At 38.2% G+C, this 20150-nt stretch overlaps 1 protein-coding gene across 4 annotated transcripts in view; it reads right to left on the reverse strand.

Moving 5' to 3' along the window:
- sytl5 (synaptotagmin-like 5) overlaps positions 1-20150 on the reverse strand; it is a 44208-nt gene that overhangs the window by 20771 nt on the left and 3287 nt on the right. For 3 of the 4 annotated variants that reach the window (XM_044130912.1, XM_044130913.1, XM_044130910.1), the window contains exons 2-3: positions 1030-1359; positions 734-949 (exon numbers count right to left, since the gene is read on the reverse strand). In XM_044130912.1, the coding sequence (XP_043986847.1) occupies positions 734-949; positions 1030-1148 (335 nt within the window). In that variant the 5' untranslated portion in view covers positions 1149-1359. Of the gene's footprint in view, positions 1-733; positions 950-1029; positions 1360-5241; positions 5366-20150 lie in introns of those variants that run through there. The other variant, XM_044130911.1, reaches the window with a different exon arrangement.

The raw sequence follows: 20150 nt of genomic DNA on the forward strand, positions 1-20150 counted from the left end.
TTTGGGTTCAAAAGTTATTTTAAAAATGTTGCTTTTTTTTGCAGGAATGTACTTCAGGACAGAATGAAGCTGCGATGCATTTCTGATCCAGATCTGCTTCCTTGGATTAATTCCCTCAGCAATAATCAAACTCCAACATTCAACATTTAAATGTTTCTCTATCACAAAGCTGAGGGCTATTGGAGGCAAAAAAAAACCCTATGATTTTCTATATGTTACACATTTTTGAACAGTTGCTTGTGCCAGCATGTCAACAACACGTCAGACATGTGAAAAGTCCCATGTTCTTGTCCTACCATGTCTGGTGAAGCCCTCTGGAAGTGCTTACTCAACATTCGATCTGCAGAAACTTATAAAAATAGGTTTGTTAAAGTGTTTTATTGAATATAAAAGATGCCTCCAATATATAATGCATTAAGTACTAACATACTGTAAATAAATAAAATTAAATACATCATCAGGAAAGACCTAAGGGTCTACATGCATTTGGGACAACAACTATAAAACAACTAATGAGTGATGTCTATAAAGTTGAGAAACTGTCAACATTTGATGAATGGTTGTTTTTTGGTTTGTAAGGATTTTATTTTTCAGAATTAAACACAGCGCCAAATCCCCCGAGGCCCTGATTGACAAATGGATGCAGATGTAGGATCATTAATCAAAACCACACATGTAGAGTCCATCCCTCCTCTCAGTTTCTGTCCTGCCTCTCTATGGCCGACACACTTACAAAATCTTGGCACAGACGTTGCATCTCCACTTGCGTGAGCCGGCGATCGTTCCACGACAGTCGCTGCAAACGCGCAGCTGGCATTCATCGCAGAGTTCGCCACGGTCAAAGATCAGCCCCAGCGTTTTGAGGCAGCGAGCGCACTGCCGCTCCTCAGAGTCCTGCGGCCGGCGGGAACCTTTTCGCTTGATCTCCAGCAGGTCATTTTTTAACTTTCTGCAAAGCAGACAGAGAAGAGAAGGAGATAAGCACACAGAGAAGAGAAGTAAAGAGACTTTGGGCATTAAAGTCCTCACCGTATCCTTTTCTCCTCACGTTTCCTCAGCTTCTCGTCTTTCTGCAGCACCTTCAGGATCATTTCCCTTTCATGCTCCAGCAGAAAGGACAAATTTAAATCCTCAACAGCTTTCTCCATTTCTTCCGTAGCCCAAATCAGCCCAGTGACTTTGTTTTGAAGAAGGAGTCAGTGAGGACTACATTATACTCTTGGGCTCTATGATGCCCTGCAAACAGTCGCGTGGCTCCTCTGCTGTTGGCATTGTCCAACTTCCGATTTTAAAAGGTCTAGGTGCTGCAGTGTTTGCTTTTGAAGTCCAGAAGGAAAACTTTAAGACATGAATGAAATCCTGAAAAGATCAGAGAAAGAAAGACATACATCATCAACAAGTGTCTATGGATCAGAGTTTAAAAAAAAGACAGGCAGCTCTGAATGCTATATTTCAACATTTGGAGTTAACTCTATGTTTTGATTTTGCCTTTGTGAGTTTTATGTTGCTGAGTTGGCAGACCTGAAAGATTTTAAGGTTCAGAAAAGGTAGTGAAGATGCATTTCATTTCTTTTCTATGACTACTTTCTCACAATTTGCTTTTTTCACTTCAGATTCAGGATCATCACTTTGTTGGAAACTGCAGCTATTAAATTATTTACTAATCAAAACCCGGATCAAAGCCATTGATTAATGCTTCCCAACTTTCTTCTAAACACTGTAAAAACGTCAGCTCTCCACTCTCTGAAACATTCATCCTGATAATGGAAACACCTTCCAACACATTTTTTCTGCATGAAAAAGCTAATAGTCACCTTGATATTGTATCTTTTATTCAGGGCTTAAACCTAAGAATCAAAGAGTTGGTTGCATAGCATATTTGTTTCAATGCAATAACATTTGGGAAGCCGTATAACTGAACAATTAACCCTCTGATGGATGTTTTCACCGTCTCAGCCAGCAATCTTGATTGCACATGGTCCACTGAGAGCAATGAAAAGCAGTAAAAACGTCCCTCCTTCATGTAGAGAGGGAATGGTGAGTGGCTTTGATTACTGCTGATAAAAGAGGAACTGATAGTAATTGGTAGATATCTGACAGCTCCACAGCACCTCAATAATAGTGATTATGAGTGATTCTCATCTCTGAGAAATAATGTGTCTTAAGTCAGAAAACAAATCAAGAATAATGTTTCTGGAGCGACAGTTCCTGATTAAATAAACAGATGGAAAAGAAGAAGAAGAAAAAAAAAATCACCTTCTCTTACCATCAATGTCTCTTGAAACCAACAGAGTAACGTGAGCAGCAGAGCATTTATGAGGAAAAAAAAAATCCTGCCTGAGCCTGGGTAATTGAAGTTGAGGAATAAAAATTCAACGGAGAGCAAGTATCAGCATAAGCTCACACCAGCCTCCTCCACTCCTCATTCATCCTCTTTCTTCTCTTGCCTCTTCCCTTCACTTTACATGAATTAGCACTAATGAACCTGCATCATCAAAACTTCATTTGCAGCCAAAGGCACATCATGAAATCGGTGATTATGAGCATTTTAAGCTGCTCTGCGCCCAATGAAGACATCTTTCTTTTGAAGCTCGCGGTGCTGGGCGCATAAAGAAAACAAGAGGGGTTTGAGAATCCTGCAGATCTGAATTTTATTACAGCTCTAAATACAGGCTATTGATAGAGTGCACTCAGCCATAGCAGCACTTGAACTACATACAGCAAGTCACATATGGATTATTTTAGCAAGCAAACATGATTATATCCAGGAGAAATAGGAGAGTTATCAGACATTTTATTAAAAAGCCTCAAGTTGAAAATGTTTGGACAAATAAAAAGAGAAAGTCTGAGCTTTCAGATACTTTTTACCAACCCCCTTGGTCTTTAATTATCTTGTTAGCTGTTTCCAGCCTAGAAAAGGTCAGGTAAATTAAATGTCATCATTCAGACACTTCAAACCTTTTACCAGCAATCAGCAGCTGTGCGCTCATCCAAAGCAGCTCTCCAAGAATATTAAAAGTTAGGCCAGAAACCAGAAGTGAGTGCAGAGCGATGTGTTTATGACCGGTAGCAGGAGCAGTGAGAAGGAAAAACTTTCAGAGAAACCACTCTTATTCTAATAGAAGAGCAATTTGAGCCATTTTTATTATTTCAATGTTGAGGGGAAGAAAGAGCTCTTATCTTACCATGAATGTTGTCATCAGTGCATGAATGAATTCAATGAAACGTGAGCAAATAATACAAAAAAAGCAAAAAAAAAAGTTGATAATGTAAAGATTGTTTAAACTATAAACCTGCAATAGTTTGACTCAAGATAGGAAAACCGGTTTCCTCCCAGTTCCACCCAAACCTAAACATAAGTGAAGACACACTCCATGAAATAACAACCCCACACCAGAAGCTCATTTTAGGTAGATTGGTTGAGCATTCTGTGGTAAAATGACTTGATGTTTTTCAGAAAAACTGTGTGAAAGACAGGATTTTATGAGGATTAAAAAAATTTGCTTTTAAAATTTAAAGTTAGCTGCATCCAGTACCTGGTGCACTGATAAATGTTTCACCACCAGGTTTACTGTATGTCATTTCCTGTCAGAACATCACACGACTCATAGCAGAGAACATTTGTTCACCTGACTGCATGTTCTGTCATCACACCGTCATTTGGACCAGGGCTCAGGATGGATGTACGGTATGTGGATATAATTTAGGATGTGATTGTACCAGTTTTCTAAATCACCAAGAGTTAAATTACAAATTTATTTCCATTTTTGTTGCATTTTGGAAAAAAATAGGGAAATAGTTTTTGTATTATAAAACAAAGCACGTGATTTATTATAATAAATTAAAGAGTCTTAAGATATTTTTAGACTAGGTGTGGTTCACTTGTTAGAATAAAGGTGTACCAATGTTTTAAAAAGTTTTAGAACGTGTAAAATTGTCCATTGAGTTTAAAATTTTATTTATAAAATCACAAAACAATAGACAAAGTGACCAGATTTTTCAAGCTTCATATAGCAGGCTAGCTACCGGAGCACATAGTCTGACTTGAAACCAAGCTAATATCAGCTCGCAACAAAACACTCACTGAGAAATCAGTTGATTAATTAGACTCAAGATTATTTTCAGCTTAATCTGCCTTGACCTGTGAAACCAGAAGATCGAATCGAGTGCTGTCGCTAGCCATTTTGGGCTAGCAACAGCACTCTTCCTGTGTTACTGTGGGGATTCGTTCATACTATTGCGGTGCATTTTAATATAACGTGAGAGAAACCACAGAGAGGAAGTATAAACTTAACATATTTTGTTTGAACTACTGGGACATGCCAGCTGTTGATTTAGGCTTCAAGAGAGCAAGAGAGAGCAAGACTTAACATTGGTGATGAGAGGCTGAGCAAAGTTGCTCTGTTTCCTCCTGCTGGGTTTTAAACCTCTATCCTTACGGTCCAAGCAGAAATATTGGCAGGTAATCTCAAAGTTAAGGTAAAGGTTAGCATTCCCTAGTGAGTGCACTCAGAGCCTGCTGTGTTAGTTTTGCTAACCACATTAATCACTAAAATAAGACACAAAAGGAAGCTCTCTCATGATGTTGCTTCTTCTGCACTTAGTAAGTATTAACAGATCGTAACAGGATGTCAGAAAACATTTAAACTTCTGTTTATATCATACAATCTTCTTGTGCTTAAAGAGGAACCAAAATTGGTAATACCTGTTTTCAGAAAATAAAAGAATAACAAAAATAGTCAATCAGAAATCATATTGCTGCTTATGTTACACTTTAAATAGCAGAATGACAAAATGTAGCATATTCTACAGAAATAAATGGGGCTTATATCTGATTATTTACAAGGGATAAATGCAACAGTAAACAGTGCATCTTTTGTATTTTATAAAGTTGATTTTGTAACATAACCATCAAACCTATAAACGGGTAATAATTACTTAAATCGCTCTCCAAAAAGTTTTGAAAAGTTTTATCACAACTATAATAATATATTATTTCAGCAGCAGTATTGATTGCAGCCTTTTTGTTTCAAATAAGAAGTTTTCTAACATACTGAACCATTTCCAGGTCCTACATTTTGTATTATAATTATTAGATTGTCTGTAGGTGTTTGTAGAAATGTATTTCTGTGAGTTTTAAAGCTTTTTTGTTTGCTTGTTTATATCTTGGTAGGTAATCCAAAGCACCACAGCTAATAAAGTTTGTTATGAATATTTAAAGCAGGAAGCAAAAGCAAATACCTGGACAAAGATACGTTGCCTCAGTCTGCTGAACCGCACGATTCTCCCGACTGTCCGGGCATACATGAAAAAACGCTCCGTAAACACTGCCAATAAAGCGAAACTAATATTTATCCGAGCTTCTCTCATATTACAGAGGAGCTATATTAGTCTATATGTGTGCGTGTGTGTGGGGGGGTGTTGTCCTGACGGTGCCCTCCCTAAGAACACATGACACACATTCCCCGGTCCGCTTGCTCTGCCCTGAGTAAACACGAGTGTGCTGCGAAACGTCCCAGACGAGGAAACACACTTTCTCCTTATATCTGCACCAAACAACGGGGACTCTCAGCTTTTTGAACATCCTGGTTTTCACCTGTTCCACTAATGAAAATCTACGCTGTTTTGGCATATATTGGTTAAATTGCCGCTGATCTGTGTTGTAGCATCTGTCCGTGGGGCCAGAAAGCCGACTCGTTGGTGTTTTGTAACTATTGCCAGCTGTCAGTGTGGCGTTTTCTGCAGGTGGCCGAGCTCACAGGCAGCAGAATCAATCTGCCAAGCAAGGACCGCAGGTGAGCTGCAGACAGCTGGTCTTTGCTCGGCAGTAAAGCAAAGCAGGAACGAGTGAAAAATTAGCAATCGGTGCACCAAAAACAGTCAGCAAAGGCTGAAGAAAGAAAATGCAACCTTGCAGTTGAAACTCAAGGTGACGCGATGCTCTCTGAACATTTTGCCAACATTATACCCAAACTCTGTTCAGCCACGCTGAACCATGACAACAGGTTTGTTTCCCCACCTCTAACAAAACTGTCATTGTTCGTGATTCACCCACCAGAGCACTTTGCCTCTGAACTGAAGACGCTCTCATGTTCTCTGAGGGATAAGCCTGTTGATTTTTAATACATTTTTTATTGTTGCCGAATCCTCCACAAAGACCAAAGAACAACAGCAAACTGATCCTCCCAACATGTGTTCCCTTGTAGCCAAACCCGGCTTTCCTGTAGCTCATCTCTCCACCTTAGAGCGCCATGATTCTTTTATTCACAATGATGAATACCAGCAATGCAGTTAAAAAACAAAACAAAAAAAGAGCCAAGAAATGTTCTGATTAATCTGTTTGAGTAGTATTTTAAAGCTAAGTAGAGCACAGATCATTAAATTTGAAAATCATAGTTGTTTTCTTTTTTTTTTTTTCTGTGCAATGTGTGTTTTCCCCCCGGGCCACGTTGTTTTGCTCTTCCCTGCTGCTGTGATAAAAAACAACAAACATCTGTTCTCTCAAGGTGTTTGTCGTTTTATCCTTTTTTTTCCCAGCATATGTGTGTGACTCTCGGGGATAAAGTTTGCCACAAGCTGGAAGTTTTGTGTCAACATTGACAGGACATGACACTGTAAACACTGTCATGTTTACAAAACGTAAACATGACACTGTTTTACTCAGCATATGTTGATCCATCAAGGCAAGCTGAAAATGCAGGGTTAGGTTTATTAAAAAAAAAATTTTTTCTTTGCAAATATAAATAATGTTGGTAGTCCTACATACATTAAAGCAGAAGAGCTTAGTTTGATGTAACGTGAGAGTGAAGTGAAAAAGTTATGTTTCTTTTAGACTACGTATGTAAATATCTGGTTTCAATCGGCTCCTCTTAGCCTTTCTTCCTCTTGTATTCTGTTCCAGCAATTCTTGAAAATAAAATGTATTTCCAGGTCTGGAAACTAGTTTTAGATATATTTTTCTATATTTAAAGCCACAAGCTGTAATTGTTCTTGAGAGTTATACACAAACACATATTTATTTTACTTTTACCATGGAAACTTGCTAAATTAAATGCCCCTCTAATGCTCAGGTATTTCTGCCAAGCAAAAAGATTTGGAAAGTGACAAGCAGAAATGGGCTGCACAGTGGCGCAGTTGGTAGAGCTGTTGTCTTGCAGCAAGAAGGTCCTGGGTTTGATTCCTGGCCCGAAGTCTTTCTGCATGGAGTTTGCATGTTCTCCCTGTACATTCATGGGTTCTCTCCGGGTTCTCCGGCTTCCTCCCACAGTCCAAAAACATGACTGTCAGGTTAATTGGTCTCTCTAAATTCTCCCTAGGTTTCTGTGAGTGTGTGTGTGAATGTTTGTTTGTCTTGTATGTCTCTGTGTTGCCCTGCAACAGACTGGCGACCTGTCCAGGGTGAACCCCGCCTCTCGCCCGGAACGTAGCTGGAGATTGACATCAGCAACCCTCCTGACCCCATTAGGGACAAGGGTGTTAGAAAATGGATGGATGGATGGAACAAGCAGAAATCAGAAAGTTTACCTCATTAACTACACGCCTTCAGTCCAGATTCATTATTAGAGTATGTTTATACCGATTTTTTATTTGCTCTGAATCGACAAAAAAAGCTTTCACAAAACATTTTTCTCTGCAAATGTGTCAAGAAAACAAGTAGATTTTTCATTTGTGGTCACTGTTTTCAGCACAGTGCAAGACTGAGACATTAGATGATGTGTAAGTAGTTTATGAGAAAATGTAGGTCATGCTGAAATTTTATTCCTCCTTCTGCTCCAGTCTTCTTATTGCTTTAGAATGATTCCAGGTTGTTTAGCCTTAGAGACAATGCACATAAATCAAACCGTGGCTCATTGACTGTGAATTAGAAGGTTGTTTTTATCTGTGAGCGGTTAAAGATTTTCCCCTAAATGTCTCCAGCCACAAAGGTATAAACTAAATTAAATTGAATGCATCTAAAGACAGGGAAAGCAGGCTGGCGACTGATGGCAAACATTATACAGTTTCATTATTTCATACAGCTGCACTGGTTAATCCTCACTGTCTGAAAGTGATCATTAGCAATGTTATATTTCAAAGCATGGCCTGTAATTTACAGTGCGATTCACTGGATGCTGAATCATTAATGCAACGCACAAATAAGTGTGATCGCAAGCGGCAGAATGTGTCTCTTAAGACCATTAAACAGTGAGCTTTTTCAGTCTTTCTTTAGTCAGAGAGCACAAGGTTTTCCACACATACAGATAATGGACTGGCTCTTAGGGTAGGAAACGTTAATTATTCATCCACAGGTCAATATCGACACACTTCACAGCTACTTACACGGATATCAAACCAAACACTGGATAATGTATTACAGATCTTTACATTCTGCTTTAACAAACAACCTACGCTGTCACATGCCTTTAATCACCACCGGCAATAAAACATCCATCGTTGCTGTTCAACGTACTTTTGATTGGATTTTTGAATTAGCACTAACTTTATTTTTTTTTATTTAGCCTTTATTTAACTAGGTTAGTCCAACTGAGATCAGATTTCTGTTTCACAAGGGAGACCTGGGCGAGACAGGCAACCTCATTACATTAAAAGCAAAGAATACATACATTAAAATGTGTATTTGTAATTCAAGCCAAATATAAGCACTAATATTAACAAGAAAAAATATTGATGAATATAAGACGTAAAGCAGCAGTCTTTTGTAGCAATGAGTCACCAGACAGCAAATGATTGGAAAGCTCAAGATAAAGTCTCCAAAAAAACACATTAACTATTTTACAGGCTCCATAAAACAGTACATAACAGCTGCATTTAGTCATATTTTCTAACAAGCTGATATTAAATCGGCAATAGGAGAAAAATATTTAAAAGACCAAAATAACAATCTCAGACATGCTGTCAATATTTGAAGTTTTCTAACATCATTAGTTTGAGATATTCTTTTCATGAAAAACCTACGGAGCCCTCCAGGGGACATGGGGATTTTTTTTCTTCTTTTCTGTTCCCTCGCGAAAGGTTTTGAATTCCCTCGCAATACTGTACTGATCAATTGAATACTGTCATAAATCTATGATAGCACCAAAGCCTTTCTTACGGTGGCCGCCATACTTTCTGGTTTAATATAAGGTTGTGTAAAGTTTTTCCATGAATGTTAATATCTCTGTGAAATATCTGATGCTTTGTATCTTTTTCTTTAGGATAGAAAAGCACCAAAGACCTATGATGTAAACAGAAACTTTCCGTAAGTAGGAAAGAAATAAAAACACATCCTAATTTGGACTATTTCTGAGTTATTATCGCGGGGTAATAAGTCATCTGACTGTTTTAATTGCGTCTCTGTTGGATGGTTTAAAGGGCCATTTTCATGTTCATTTCCATCTCAACCTTAACAGACATAAATATGCAGTGAATAAATCGACTTTCAATCAGCTTTTTGTACCAAAGACTTAATAATAATAAACATGTTTGATTATTATAAAACACGGCAAACTAGTGATGGTAGACAGCCGCACTGGGTTAACTCGGGGAATCTCATCTGTCCGTGTATCAATCAATTCCAAACTATTTCTTTGTTCTGCCACAATTATCGATTTATTGCATTTTGATTATTATGCTCCAAACTTCGCAAGGACTGACCGCCCCGCTCACCCGCTTCCTCATACACACAAACCAGCAGGCCAGTAACTTTCCCATTCAGACTTAATGACAGCCACGCCCACATCGACACGCCCAGGTGTCAAACCCGCGTGTTCCTGTCATATTAATAATTATACTCATTTCATCTTATAGATCCTTAGTGAAAATGTGTTTATTATTATTAATAATAACAAATTGCATGTTTGTCTGTTAAGGCTAAGATGGAACAGCACTGAAAGCCCTTTAAACCATTCAGACTACGAACACAACAGAGACACAATCAAAACTGTCAGATGACTTATTACCTACGATAATAACTCAGAAATAGTCCAAATAGTTTGGATGTATTTTTAGTTTTTTCCTACTTACAGAAAGTTTCTGTTTATATCATAGTTTTGTGGTGTCTTTCTATCCTAAAGAAAGATATAAAATGTCAGATACTTCACAAGGAGATATTAGCATACAACAGAAAAACCTTACATAACCTTGTATTAAGGCAGAAAGTACGGCAGCCACCATAAGAAGGGCTTAAAGTGTTCAATTGTGCCGAATAACTGATCAGTAGATTATTGCGAGAGAACGCAAAAGAAAAAAAAATTCCCATGTCCCCTGGGCTTCGTAAAAACCACAACTGTTATCACAATATATTTTTTCAACATCAATAAATTATAAGATAACTGCAAATATATCTAGTCCCCAAACTAAGAAGTACAGAGAGGAAAAAGAGTCGAAACTTTAAATTGTTTCTATTTCAACACATTTGGAAAAATTACTTGAGACAAACGTGTACAGATTCAGGTCCGTCTGAGAATGTGAATGTTTCAAGGGAATCTAGTCATTTTAAAACATGACTTCATCTCGCTTTCCAGTTTTAAATGCTTCTGTTTATTCACTGGCACGTCCCAGCCTGTTCATAACAGCCGTCTGCAGCATCCAGTTAAATATTAATGGGAGCAGTGACCTGCAAAGCAAAACAAACAGAAATGAAAGCAGACCCATTTCTGCTGCTATAAATAGACTTCTTTGGTAATAATGTAAGATTTTTATGTACGTACTTAAAAGTTTTGTTTTACTATTCAGCACATTTGCTCAACACCTGAACATAAAGGATGTCCCCGAGTCCAGACTCTTTGTAACAGGATGCAAAGAAACATGGAGCTCTTCAGATTGAGTTCTGGATATAAAATGCAGAGTCAAGCTCGTCTGATTTACCAGCGGAGCCTCGAGAAGACAAGTGTTCTCTCAAAGGCAGCGAGAAGAAAAACAAGCCTCATGCTGTGAGGAGCCTGAAAGAGATCACGTTCAGAAATGCTTTCTGGCTGTTTATCTCGATTTAAAGGAAACGTGACCAATAAGATGTATCCTGCTATCTCTGCGGCATCTCTCTCTCTCTCTCTCTCTTTGCATGTAGTCCACTTCCTGTGTCCGGATGTGGAGCCGTATAGACCCAGCTAGGTGAAATCAGTCGACAAACACCATCTCTGCAGAAAGCAAAAGATGAGACGTCTCACACCGGCGGGCGCTGAAATTGACCAGAAGATTTCCTTTTTCCATTTCTCGTCTTATTGGATCCGGCCTGTTTGTCCAGCTGGGAAAGTATTCCTACCTTTCATTTTAATCGTATCTCACTGCTTCACTCCCCTGCCTTGTCTGGATTTGACAGATTCACACACAAACACATCACCTCAGGGCAGATAACATATCTGCGGCGCTGCAGTGCACTGATGACCTGTCAGACTCACTGTTCATGTCGCTGCCAATCGTCACTCTTCCTCATCCTCTGAACCCCCTGCATGTCAATGACTCATCATACCCTGTACTGTCAATCAGAATCCAATTAGAAACCTTAATTACTCGCCTGTCTTATAGGTAATGAAGCGGCATTAGACAGTAATATGAGTAACTCACCTGCGTCAAGGCCGACACTTGGCATAGCGGTGACTGGCATTCTCTCCCTGCCAGATTTGGCCTTTTGTCTCTAATTACAAAACTGTTTGGAGGAGGAGGAGAAGGAGGAGGGCGAAGACGCCAGATTGCAGCAGGAAGAATTAAAGGAGGCCAGCAGTGAATATGTGTGATCTAACATCTTAATTGGCAAGTTTGTCTGCTTTGACTGGGGGTGAGGATCAATAAATGTTCTGCCACTTAAAGAGATTTCACCTTACAAGCAGCTTTCGCCCGTCTGCGCACGTATTCACTCAGATGTTCTTCGTCTCTACAGAGTTTGCCAGAAGTTTTTTCCCGTGCAAAAGAGCATCTGAAAGGAGGCGGCTGGATTCGTAGCTGTGCTAAAAAGTCATGGCGAGACTTTAGGAATACGCAGCACATCTTCTGCCAGCTTCTCCGCAAAGGCTTTCATGATTTTTGCGACATGACAGAAGAAGCTGAACAGAAGGTGCAAAACAGAACCCGATAGAGCTTCAAGTCCAGAGATGGAGGTTTATCTCCACGCCCCCTAAAAGGCAGTAAGTGCTGCTATATGTACCAGAAATCATCAGAGCAACCAGAACCAGCAGAGTGTTTCTAAAACGCGCAGCCACCTGGGAAAAGTTAAGAGCACAGAAAGAAAAGGTTCAAACTATATATATTTTTTAATTTAGGTGTGCTGAAGCAGAAAAAAGTCTAACTCGTGCACTACTGTGCATCTGGGGATTATGGCTCTGACATAAAATAGTGACTCAAATGCAGACACATGTCTTAAAACAAGAAGTAAAATGGTCCTCTGATAGCTGATAGTGGATTTTTATCTAACAATTCAATTCAATTCAGAAAACAAGTATTCTTCTGACAAAATCAGCAATTAGATTAAATTACCAGATGATAATGTTAGAGGAGCTAACATGATAACAGAAACTCCCTTCCTGTTGATTTACAGTCACTGTCCAGTTTTAATACGCTCAAAAAATAAACAAAACTCTGGTTATAAGAAACAAAACTGTATCCATTTTTAGTGTTTTATGTTTCACTGTTTGTTTGTATATGTTGTCAACATTATGTTGCGCTATTTAAAATGATTATTACTTCAATTTTTTTATAGTTTTAAGAGGTTTAAAAGCCCATCTAGGGACAAGTGCTGTGAATTAGCTGTTGCTATCCATCCATCCATCCCTCCATCCATCCATCCATCCATGGCCTGCTGGAAAGAGAGCATGCATGATCAAACCTACATGCCGAGTACAAAAACAGCAAATAGCAAACGACTGCATGAAGCAATAAGGGCCAGTTCTAATTTCAGTGGATTGCATCAACGCAGCCCTGCTGTAAGAAAATGGAGTTCTTTTCAGATTATTATTTTCCCAGCCCCCAGGCCTCTTTTGTTAATGGTATGTTCGTGACGGGCAATGGCTAACAATTAAAACGCTGCCCTCACAGCTATTGAACCCACGTGTCACTGTTGCTGCAGCATTACAACTCTCACCGGAGCGCTCGTCAGTAATGACCTATCCAGCCTCCGGGCCTCTGCTCTCTTCTGTCGGGCCAAATGGAGCAGAAAATAAGAAAAGCAAACCAACATTTTCAGAAGCTCTAAATAACATATCCAAACATGACCTTTCAGCTGTTCTCCCTCTCTCTCTCTCTCTTCTCTAACCTTTACTTTGCTGAATTCTGCGTGCTGCGTCTGCTGATGTGATTTCAGCCTCTAATTAAGGGGAAAATTACAAAAAAAAAGTGTTTCTGTTCATCCAAGCAAACAAGGAAGTGCAGTGACATGAAATAAATGCTTGTTTATTACATTGCGTTCGAGTGAAGGACTAAAAGACCAGCAAAAAGAGAAAGGCAACCTGAACTTCAGGAAGACATTTAGAAAGGTACTCAGTAATAACCAGAACAAAGAGTTGCACTGTAAAAGTCTCAGTTTAAATTATTTACCTCAAAACAAAACAGTATGTGAAAGCAATACTAAACAAAGAAGACAAAGCAGTATTTTTGGTCTTCCTTTCTACTCTTTGTGGCCCTGGATCACTGTTGCATGAAGCTAATGCTTTCCTGAATACACTTTAAATGTTAATGGCTGCTTTGAAATAAAGTTGCTTGGGCATTATGAAACAGAATCACGTAAACAAATATCCAAGCCCCTTATTGGACCAGAAGCTTTGGCCTTAATCAGTCTTTTTATTTATTTATGGCATATCGAAGCATATAAAAGAAATCTAAAAGGGAACAAAATATCTAAAGTATAATATTTTAAGAAGCTTTTCACATTTTAACAACAAAATAAAGGTTTTTATTCATTGTGTTTTCTCTTTTATCATTTCTGCTTTTCATCTTAATCCACCATGTGAGTTGTGGGTCAAGCTGTAGAAACCATGTTAACCATATTTCACCAAGATTATTTTGTTTTATAGCGTTTCCACTGGGGAAACGGGTCAACACACACACACCTCTAAAAGCTGCAAGCACATCTTCTGCCTCCAGCTGACTTCATAAATGCAGCTTGCGATTATATGTATACCAGACATTTTAACATTATCATCTGGTAATAATTACTTTTTGTGAAAAAAACAACAACAACAACAACAAATAAACAAAACTATAGCTTCAGTTTCCAGCAGAAAATTTATTAACAAGATATTTTACAACGGGCAACACACTAAACTACTTTTATCAGAAACATTCGAGTGAGGAAAGTTATTTGCCAATGGTAATGACTTTAGAACTGAACAAAAGAATAATTTCTAACTTCAAAATGAAGGCTGTGTACAGCCAGTGCTTGTCAGAGTACACATGATGACTATCTTATTTCAATTCTGGCGTGCAGCCGTCTTGATAAATCAGCTTGTTTGTGTTTATTTGATTAATTAAGAAGAGGGGGAGGCCTCCTTCTGGCCGAGGCAGAGACGCCGAGGATGAGTGTTGACCTTTCCACCTCCGTTCTCCAGTGTAATCAGCGCTTCCTGAGTCTGAAACCGGCCAATTTATTCTGCCAAAACAGAGTCCAGCCTGGAAGCTGCAGTCTGCTGCTGGCTCCACACGTTGGGATTCGAGTATAAACTGTGAGATGGATCAAGCGTTAGAAATCTGTTTGCTGGGAAACAAGTATCTTCAGCCAACTCAACTCTACAAACGCAGCTCTTTTAGGAATTTGGGATTTTCGAAATGTTGTTTTATCACAAGCATTTTTAATAGAAACCCTAGTTTTATCTAGTCAGATATGTTGTTTTTTTTTTTTTGCTACTTTTAAAAAAACAACAAATAAGAGCTTCTGATATCGAGGCTGGATGTTATTAACCTAGATTTAGTCGTAGCCTCAACTGCAGCTGCTGCAGCTTCACTGCCAGAGAAGAAGACCTTCGGGCTGCATTCAGCTCCTTCTCCTTTCACTAACACGACTGAATATTTCATAACTCCAGCTCCGCCACAATGTGCAGCTCTCCTGAAACAACGGCAGGCTAATGGAGAAAAGTCAGAAATATTGGCATAAATCACAGAGGAATGACTGAACGGTGTGTAAAATTTTAGGCTGAAAGGATATTTTATTTAACAGCAGGCAGAAACATGGAGGACACACTTCCACAATGCAGGTCAACGTTGAAGCCTCTGATTATTAAGCAAAATCAAACCGAGAGCATATGTTTCTGTTTTAATCACTTTACTTACCAATTAGACTTTTTTTTTTAGGTTTGTTTAATTAGAATTTTAGAGTCTCAGTTCTGTATGGTTGCCTTCAGAGTAAACCATTTTATATCAACTGCAAGCTATGAAATAATCAAAAGGCGGTGAGTAACATTTAGAGGCTTGACTGTTTTGACAGAAAGGTCATTGTGATTTGTGTTTCATCAAAACCAGACACAATTACTGAATCCTCACATAAGAAAGAAAAAAATAATCCAAAGTTCAGAGCTGCTCCAGGATTTCTAATCAGCTCTTGGCACATTCGTCACAAAGATACACGAGAAGTCTTAACTCAGTTTGTGATTTCGTTATTGTCCTTTGTAAATGCTGAAGTTCTGAAAAAGGACTTAAAAGTTGTCAGTTTGTGAAATATCCTGTTATTAAAGCATGAAAGCTACAAGAAGTGAGAGCAAAAGAGCTGGGCTGCAGAGAGGAAGCGACTCCAGCTAAAATCTGATCTAAGGCTCTGATTTCGATTCGTGTTTTTTAAGTGGTTCTGGTTTTCAACCAGGCTGAGCCACATTCAACGTTTTTCTGTGAAAGAAGCCAACATGCTACCACATCATTATGTCTCTGAAAACAAATCTAATTTTCAAAAACTTCACAATCCCACTAATAATACGGGAACAAATTTCTGTTGCAGGAGTTCACAAAAAAGCTTTTCAAATCAAGTTAAAACACTCACATTATATTCTTATGTTGGGAATTCACAAGGACTGACAATAGATAGTGAGAAAAATAAAAAAAAACAACTGGGACTGACATGAAGACTCAACATTTAGGGTCATTTGGTGGTTCTAAGCAGCACTATGATGACGCAGATTGACGCTGTTACTGTAGACTTAAGTCATATTTTAATTGTGACATTTACCAACTATATCACATACTCTATTTATATTGTGCAGCCCTGATTTGGTTGTATAGAGGCTGAACTATGTATTATACATGGATTTGACTGATTCAAATGCAAAGCCTAACCTGTGTGTTTAAAGGCCTTTTCTGAAAATGTCACATCAATTCTTTCAGTAAAGGATGTCCAAACAACACAGGGATAATTCAGAAATGTTGTTTTAATCAACATGCAGCGCTTGTGAACATCCCCTCCAGTCCTGACCAGCTGACCTCAGATCAGTATTTACCTGCAGCGCTGCAAACTGGAATCAGACTCAGAAAAAAAGCCCTGGTGATATTAACATACCGACATTGATTTTATGAACAGATTTAGAAACAAGTTGTTCAATACAGCACACTGACTCATAAATAACTCAGTGGCAAACAAACAGCCTCTGAGTGATACTTGAGCTCATGGTATTCTCACTTTTATGAATGTTGAGGTTTTAAAGTTTAGGGTTAAAATAGACAAATTAATTCTATAGCTAGCAGCAGTTTTAAACACAACGCTCCCAACATTTTGATTTGTTGTTGTAGGTGTCTACCAAAGTTTAATGGTAGTTTTTTTCATGTATTTGGAACACTCATTTGTAACTGAGTTTGGAAAATCCCCGATCCCTGCCGAAAACGAAGAAACTCTGGCCGCAGAAGTACAAAGAGTCAGATAAATTGACTCTGCTTGTTTGATTTTAAATGAACTAACGATTCTGAAGAATAACAAATATTTGGAAAGAAAAACAGTGGGTGAAACATGTCAACGGGACATACGGCAAATAAAATAACAAAGGTTTCCTGGAGATGATTCGTTTTTTACGTAGGCATGCAGAGCAAATGACTGCAATGTAAACACTGTCACAAGGGAACACGTCCTGTTCCCAACATTCAAGGTCAACATCTAAGTTTTTTTCTGCATGTCAGTCACAAAATTATATTACAGTACTTAATGAATGGTTTGAAATGAACAAGAATAATAATAATTAGCTAAAATCCCTCAGCCAATCCAAGCAAAACCATTTCCTCATGATCTAACTGTGCATTTTAACTTAATCGATTAAATAATGTAATTAGAGGGGACTAGAACAATTGAAGCCTTGCTGAATAATCTGGATAAAATGTACATTTGTCTTATTGTCCTTTTGAGATAATTAGAGGAAAATTTAGGGAGATATTTTATTTGTCATCTGACTTGTAGAAGGTAAGAGATCCAAGTAGTTTCTGTTTCTTTACATGCAATCGAAACTAAATTATGTGCACATCACAACCTTTAATGTTGCTGTTCTGCAGTCAGACCTGAAGCTCGGCAGAGAGCAAATGAAGGAACCTTTTATCTGTCAGATTATTGCTTCTATAAACTGTTTCAGACAGTTCACAGAACAGAGCAAAGATTAATGATCTCCATATAGAAGTGTGCCATCATATAAAAATAGAATTTCCTTACACTGCTCTTATACAATAAGCATGTCTTCTGTTTCCCCCAAAGTCACGTTCCTAACAACTATAAATCTGCAAATTTCTATGTTTTTAAACTCTTTGCATGAATAAAACATTTGATAATTTAATTTTGAATCCTACATCCAGCCTTAGAAATGAACCTTTTACAACTATTAATTGATTCAGCTTGTATGGGTGATAACCAGACGAATATGTCTCAGGGACAAATGTTACACTCTTCTGAACATTATTAACAATGACCAATAAGAAATTATTAAGAATCACTCCTTAAATTATACAACATCACACAGGCTAAATACAGGTTTTGAAACAGATCAAACGTCTGCGTAGTCTTAATAAAACAGCAATAAAAACAAAGTTATGGCATGAGTCATATGGGCAAATGGAAAATAAGGATCAGTTTAAAGCCTAATAAAGTTGAAGGTTGGTAAATAAACCCACACAGAGAACAAGCTTTGCTCTCTAGAACAAACATAGGTGAGGCTGGCAGAAAATAGAGATGATTTTCCAAGATTATAACACTAAGGTTCACAGAGTCGTTATTTAAAACTGCATCAATAATTGTTCATCGCATATGGAAGAGAAAACCTGACAAAATTCAGTCTGATCTTTTAAAACTATTCATACATTGTTTTTTTTATGTAATGTGTTTAAGACTGACAGAACTTTTTGGTGTGAACTTTTATATCTGATGCTGCTGTTCCATCCAAATTTCCCTTTGTGGGAGAATAAAGGTTGTTTCTCTTTCTATTTCGTAAACAATAAATGCACTTTGTTACTTTATGCTTTAGACCCCTTGCACATGATTTGTTGTATAGGGTTAGGGTTAGTGACATAGAGAAGCACACACTACTCCAAATTGCACCTATAGGTTTAGGGGAGTTGGTTGCTGCAAAATTGAAAGAAGGTTTTAAAAGTTGAAATTTAAGTTAGTGATATATTTGTTGGCTGATAGAAAAATATCTGGTGATGAATCTATTATTGAAAAGAAAGGGAAGATGGAGCAGAATGCAGTGCTGCGATTGCAGCATCAATTTCTTTTAGCTTGGTTGATCTTCCTTCTTCTTCTCTGTCAGATTTCTCTCCTTCAGGGGTCACTGCTGCGAAACATCTGTCTTCATTTAGCCTCATCCTCTGCTCCCTCACACCAACTAACTTCACGTCTTCTTTCACATCATCCATAAATCTCTGTTTTGGTTTTCCTCTCAGCTTCCTGCCCTGTGGCTCCAAACTCAGCTTCTTCTACTGCTTAATGTCACAATGATTTAGTTCATATCTTATTTAGCTACAACTACCAGAAATGTTCCAGAGATTTTTTTTTTATTACTTACGCATTTCCTGTAAATGAGTACGTCACCATAACCGTCTTGAATGCTTATTTTCTATTTCTATAAGTGTTGCTTTCTAGCATAATCTTCACTTGAATATGAGTTATTATTATCTACCAGGTGCATTTAAACTCTGCTTTCCAATAATATGTTTGGCCATTTGGATGAACTTTATTTGCTTCTGGTGCCAGCCTCCGATCTAGATGTGAGTGATGAGATCCTGAAGCTCAGAAAGAGCAAGTCAGACATTTTGGACATGGAAAATAAAGAGAGAATCTGAAAATGTGTATCAATTGTTATTTAAATTGCATATCATTGTAATTTTTCCAAATAATAATTTTTTGTAATATGACTTTTTGAAACAGCATTTTTGTATGATTTAATGTTAAACATATATTTTTGTCTTCAAAGAAAATATTCCTTTAGTCTGATGTAACATAATTGTATTTATTAGGCTGTTTGGGCATGGCTTCATTCATTGTAATGTTTTGCATGTGGTGTATTTTAAAACTATTTCTCACATTCATTGTTGTTATTACTGCACCTTTTCATCTCTCCAAAAACATTTCTTGACTAGACGTGACATTACTGCATCTCAAATCCACAGAAAACATAATTAATGTCTTGTTGAAGTGCACCAGAGTTGTGTTGACTTTTCCACTCACCACATCCTGGTAGGCATCCAACGGCAATAAAGTACCAAAAGTTACATTTAGAAATATTTTTCATGTGATATATATATCTGGACGTACTTAGGATTTTACTATCGGCTGTTTAATATCTGCTGCTTGAAGCACCTATAGAGGTAAATGTCCTCATATTCCAGGTCCAAGGAGGGCAAAAGGAAAGCAGAGCCCTCTGACATCACTGCAATCTGTTACTCAACCAAACCATTTCTTTCTCCAAACTGCATTTCTGCTTTTAGTTTTTTGGGGGTTTTTCTCCTCTTTTAGCAGCAGTATGAGTATGGGTGTCGTGTCGATAGGTTTCCCACTGATTGCCTCGCTGCGGCCCAGGCTCAAAGGAGGTGTGATGTATTTCTGAGCCCAAATGGAGCTTTAGGCTGCATGTAAAATCGGCATGCAGCACACTTTGTGAAGCGATGGACGGGAACGGCTTCAGAGTGAGTGGGAGGCAGGGAGGGAAACCCCACAAAACACTGCACTCCGGGGAGCAGAGCTTATTCAGCACAGCAGCTCTGATTAGCACGGATACAGAAGCTCAGGCTATCAG

Source organism: Gambusia affinis, linkage group LG11 (assembly GCF_019740435.1).
Source record: "Gambusia affinis linkage group LG11, SWU_Gaff_1.0, whole genome shotgun sequence".
Taxonomy (NCBI): domain Eukaryota; kingdom Metazoa; phylum Chordata; class Actinopteri; order Cyprinodontiformes; family Poeciliidae; genus Gambusia; species Gambusia affinis.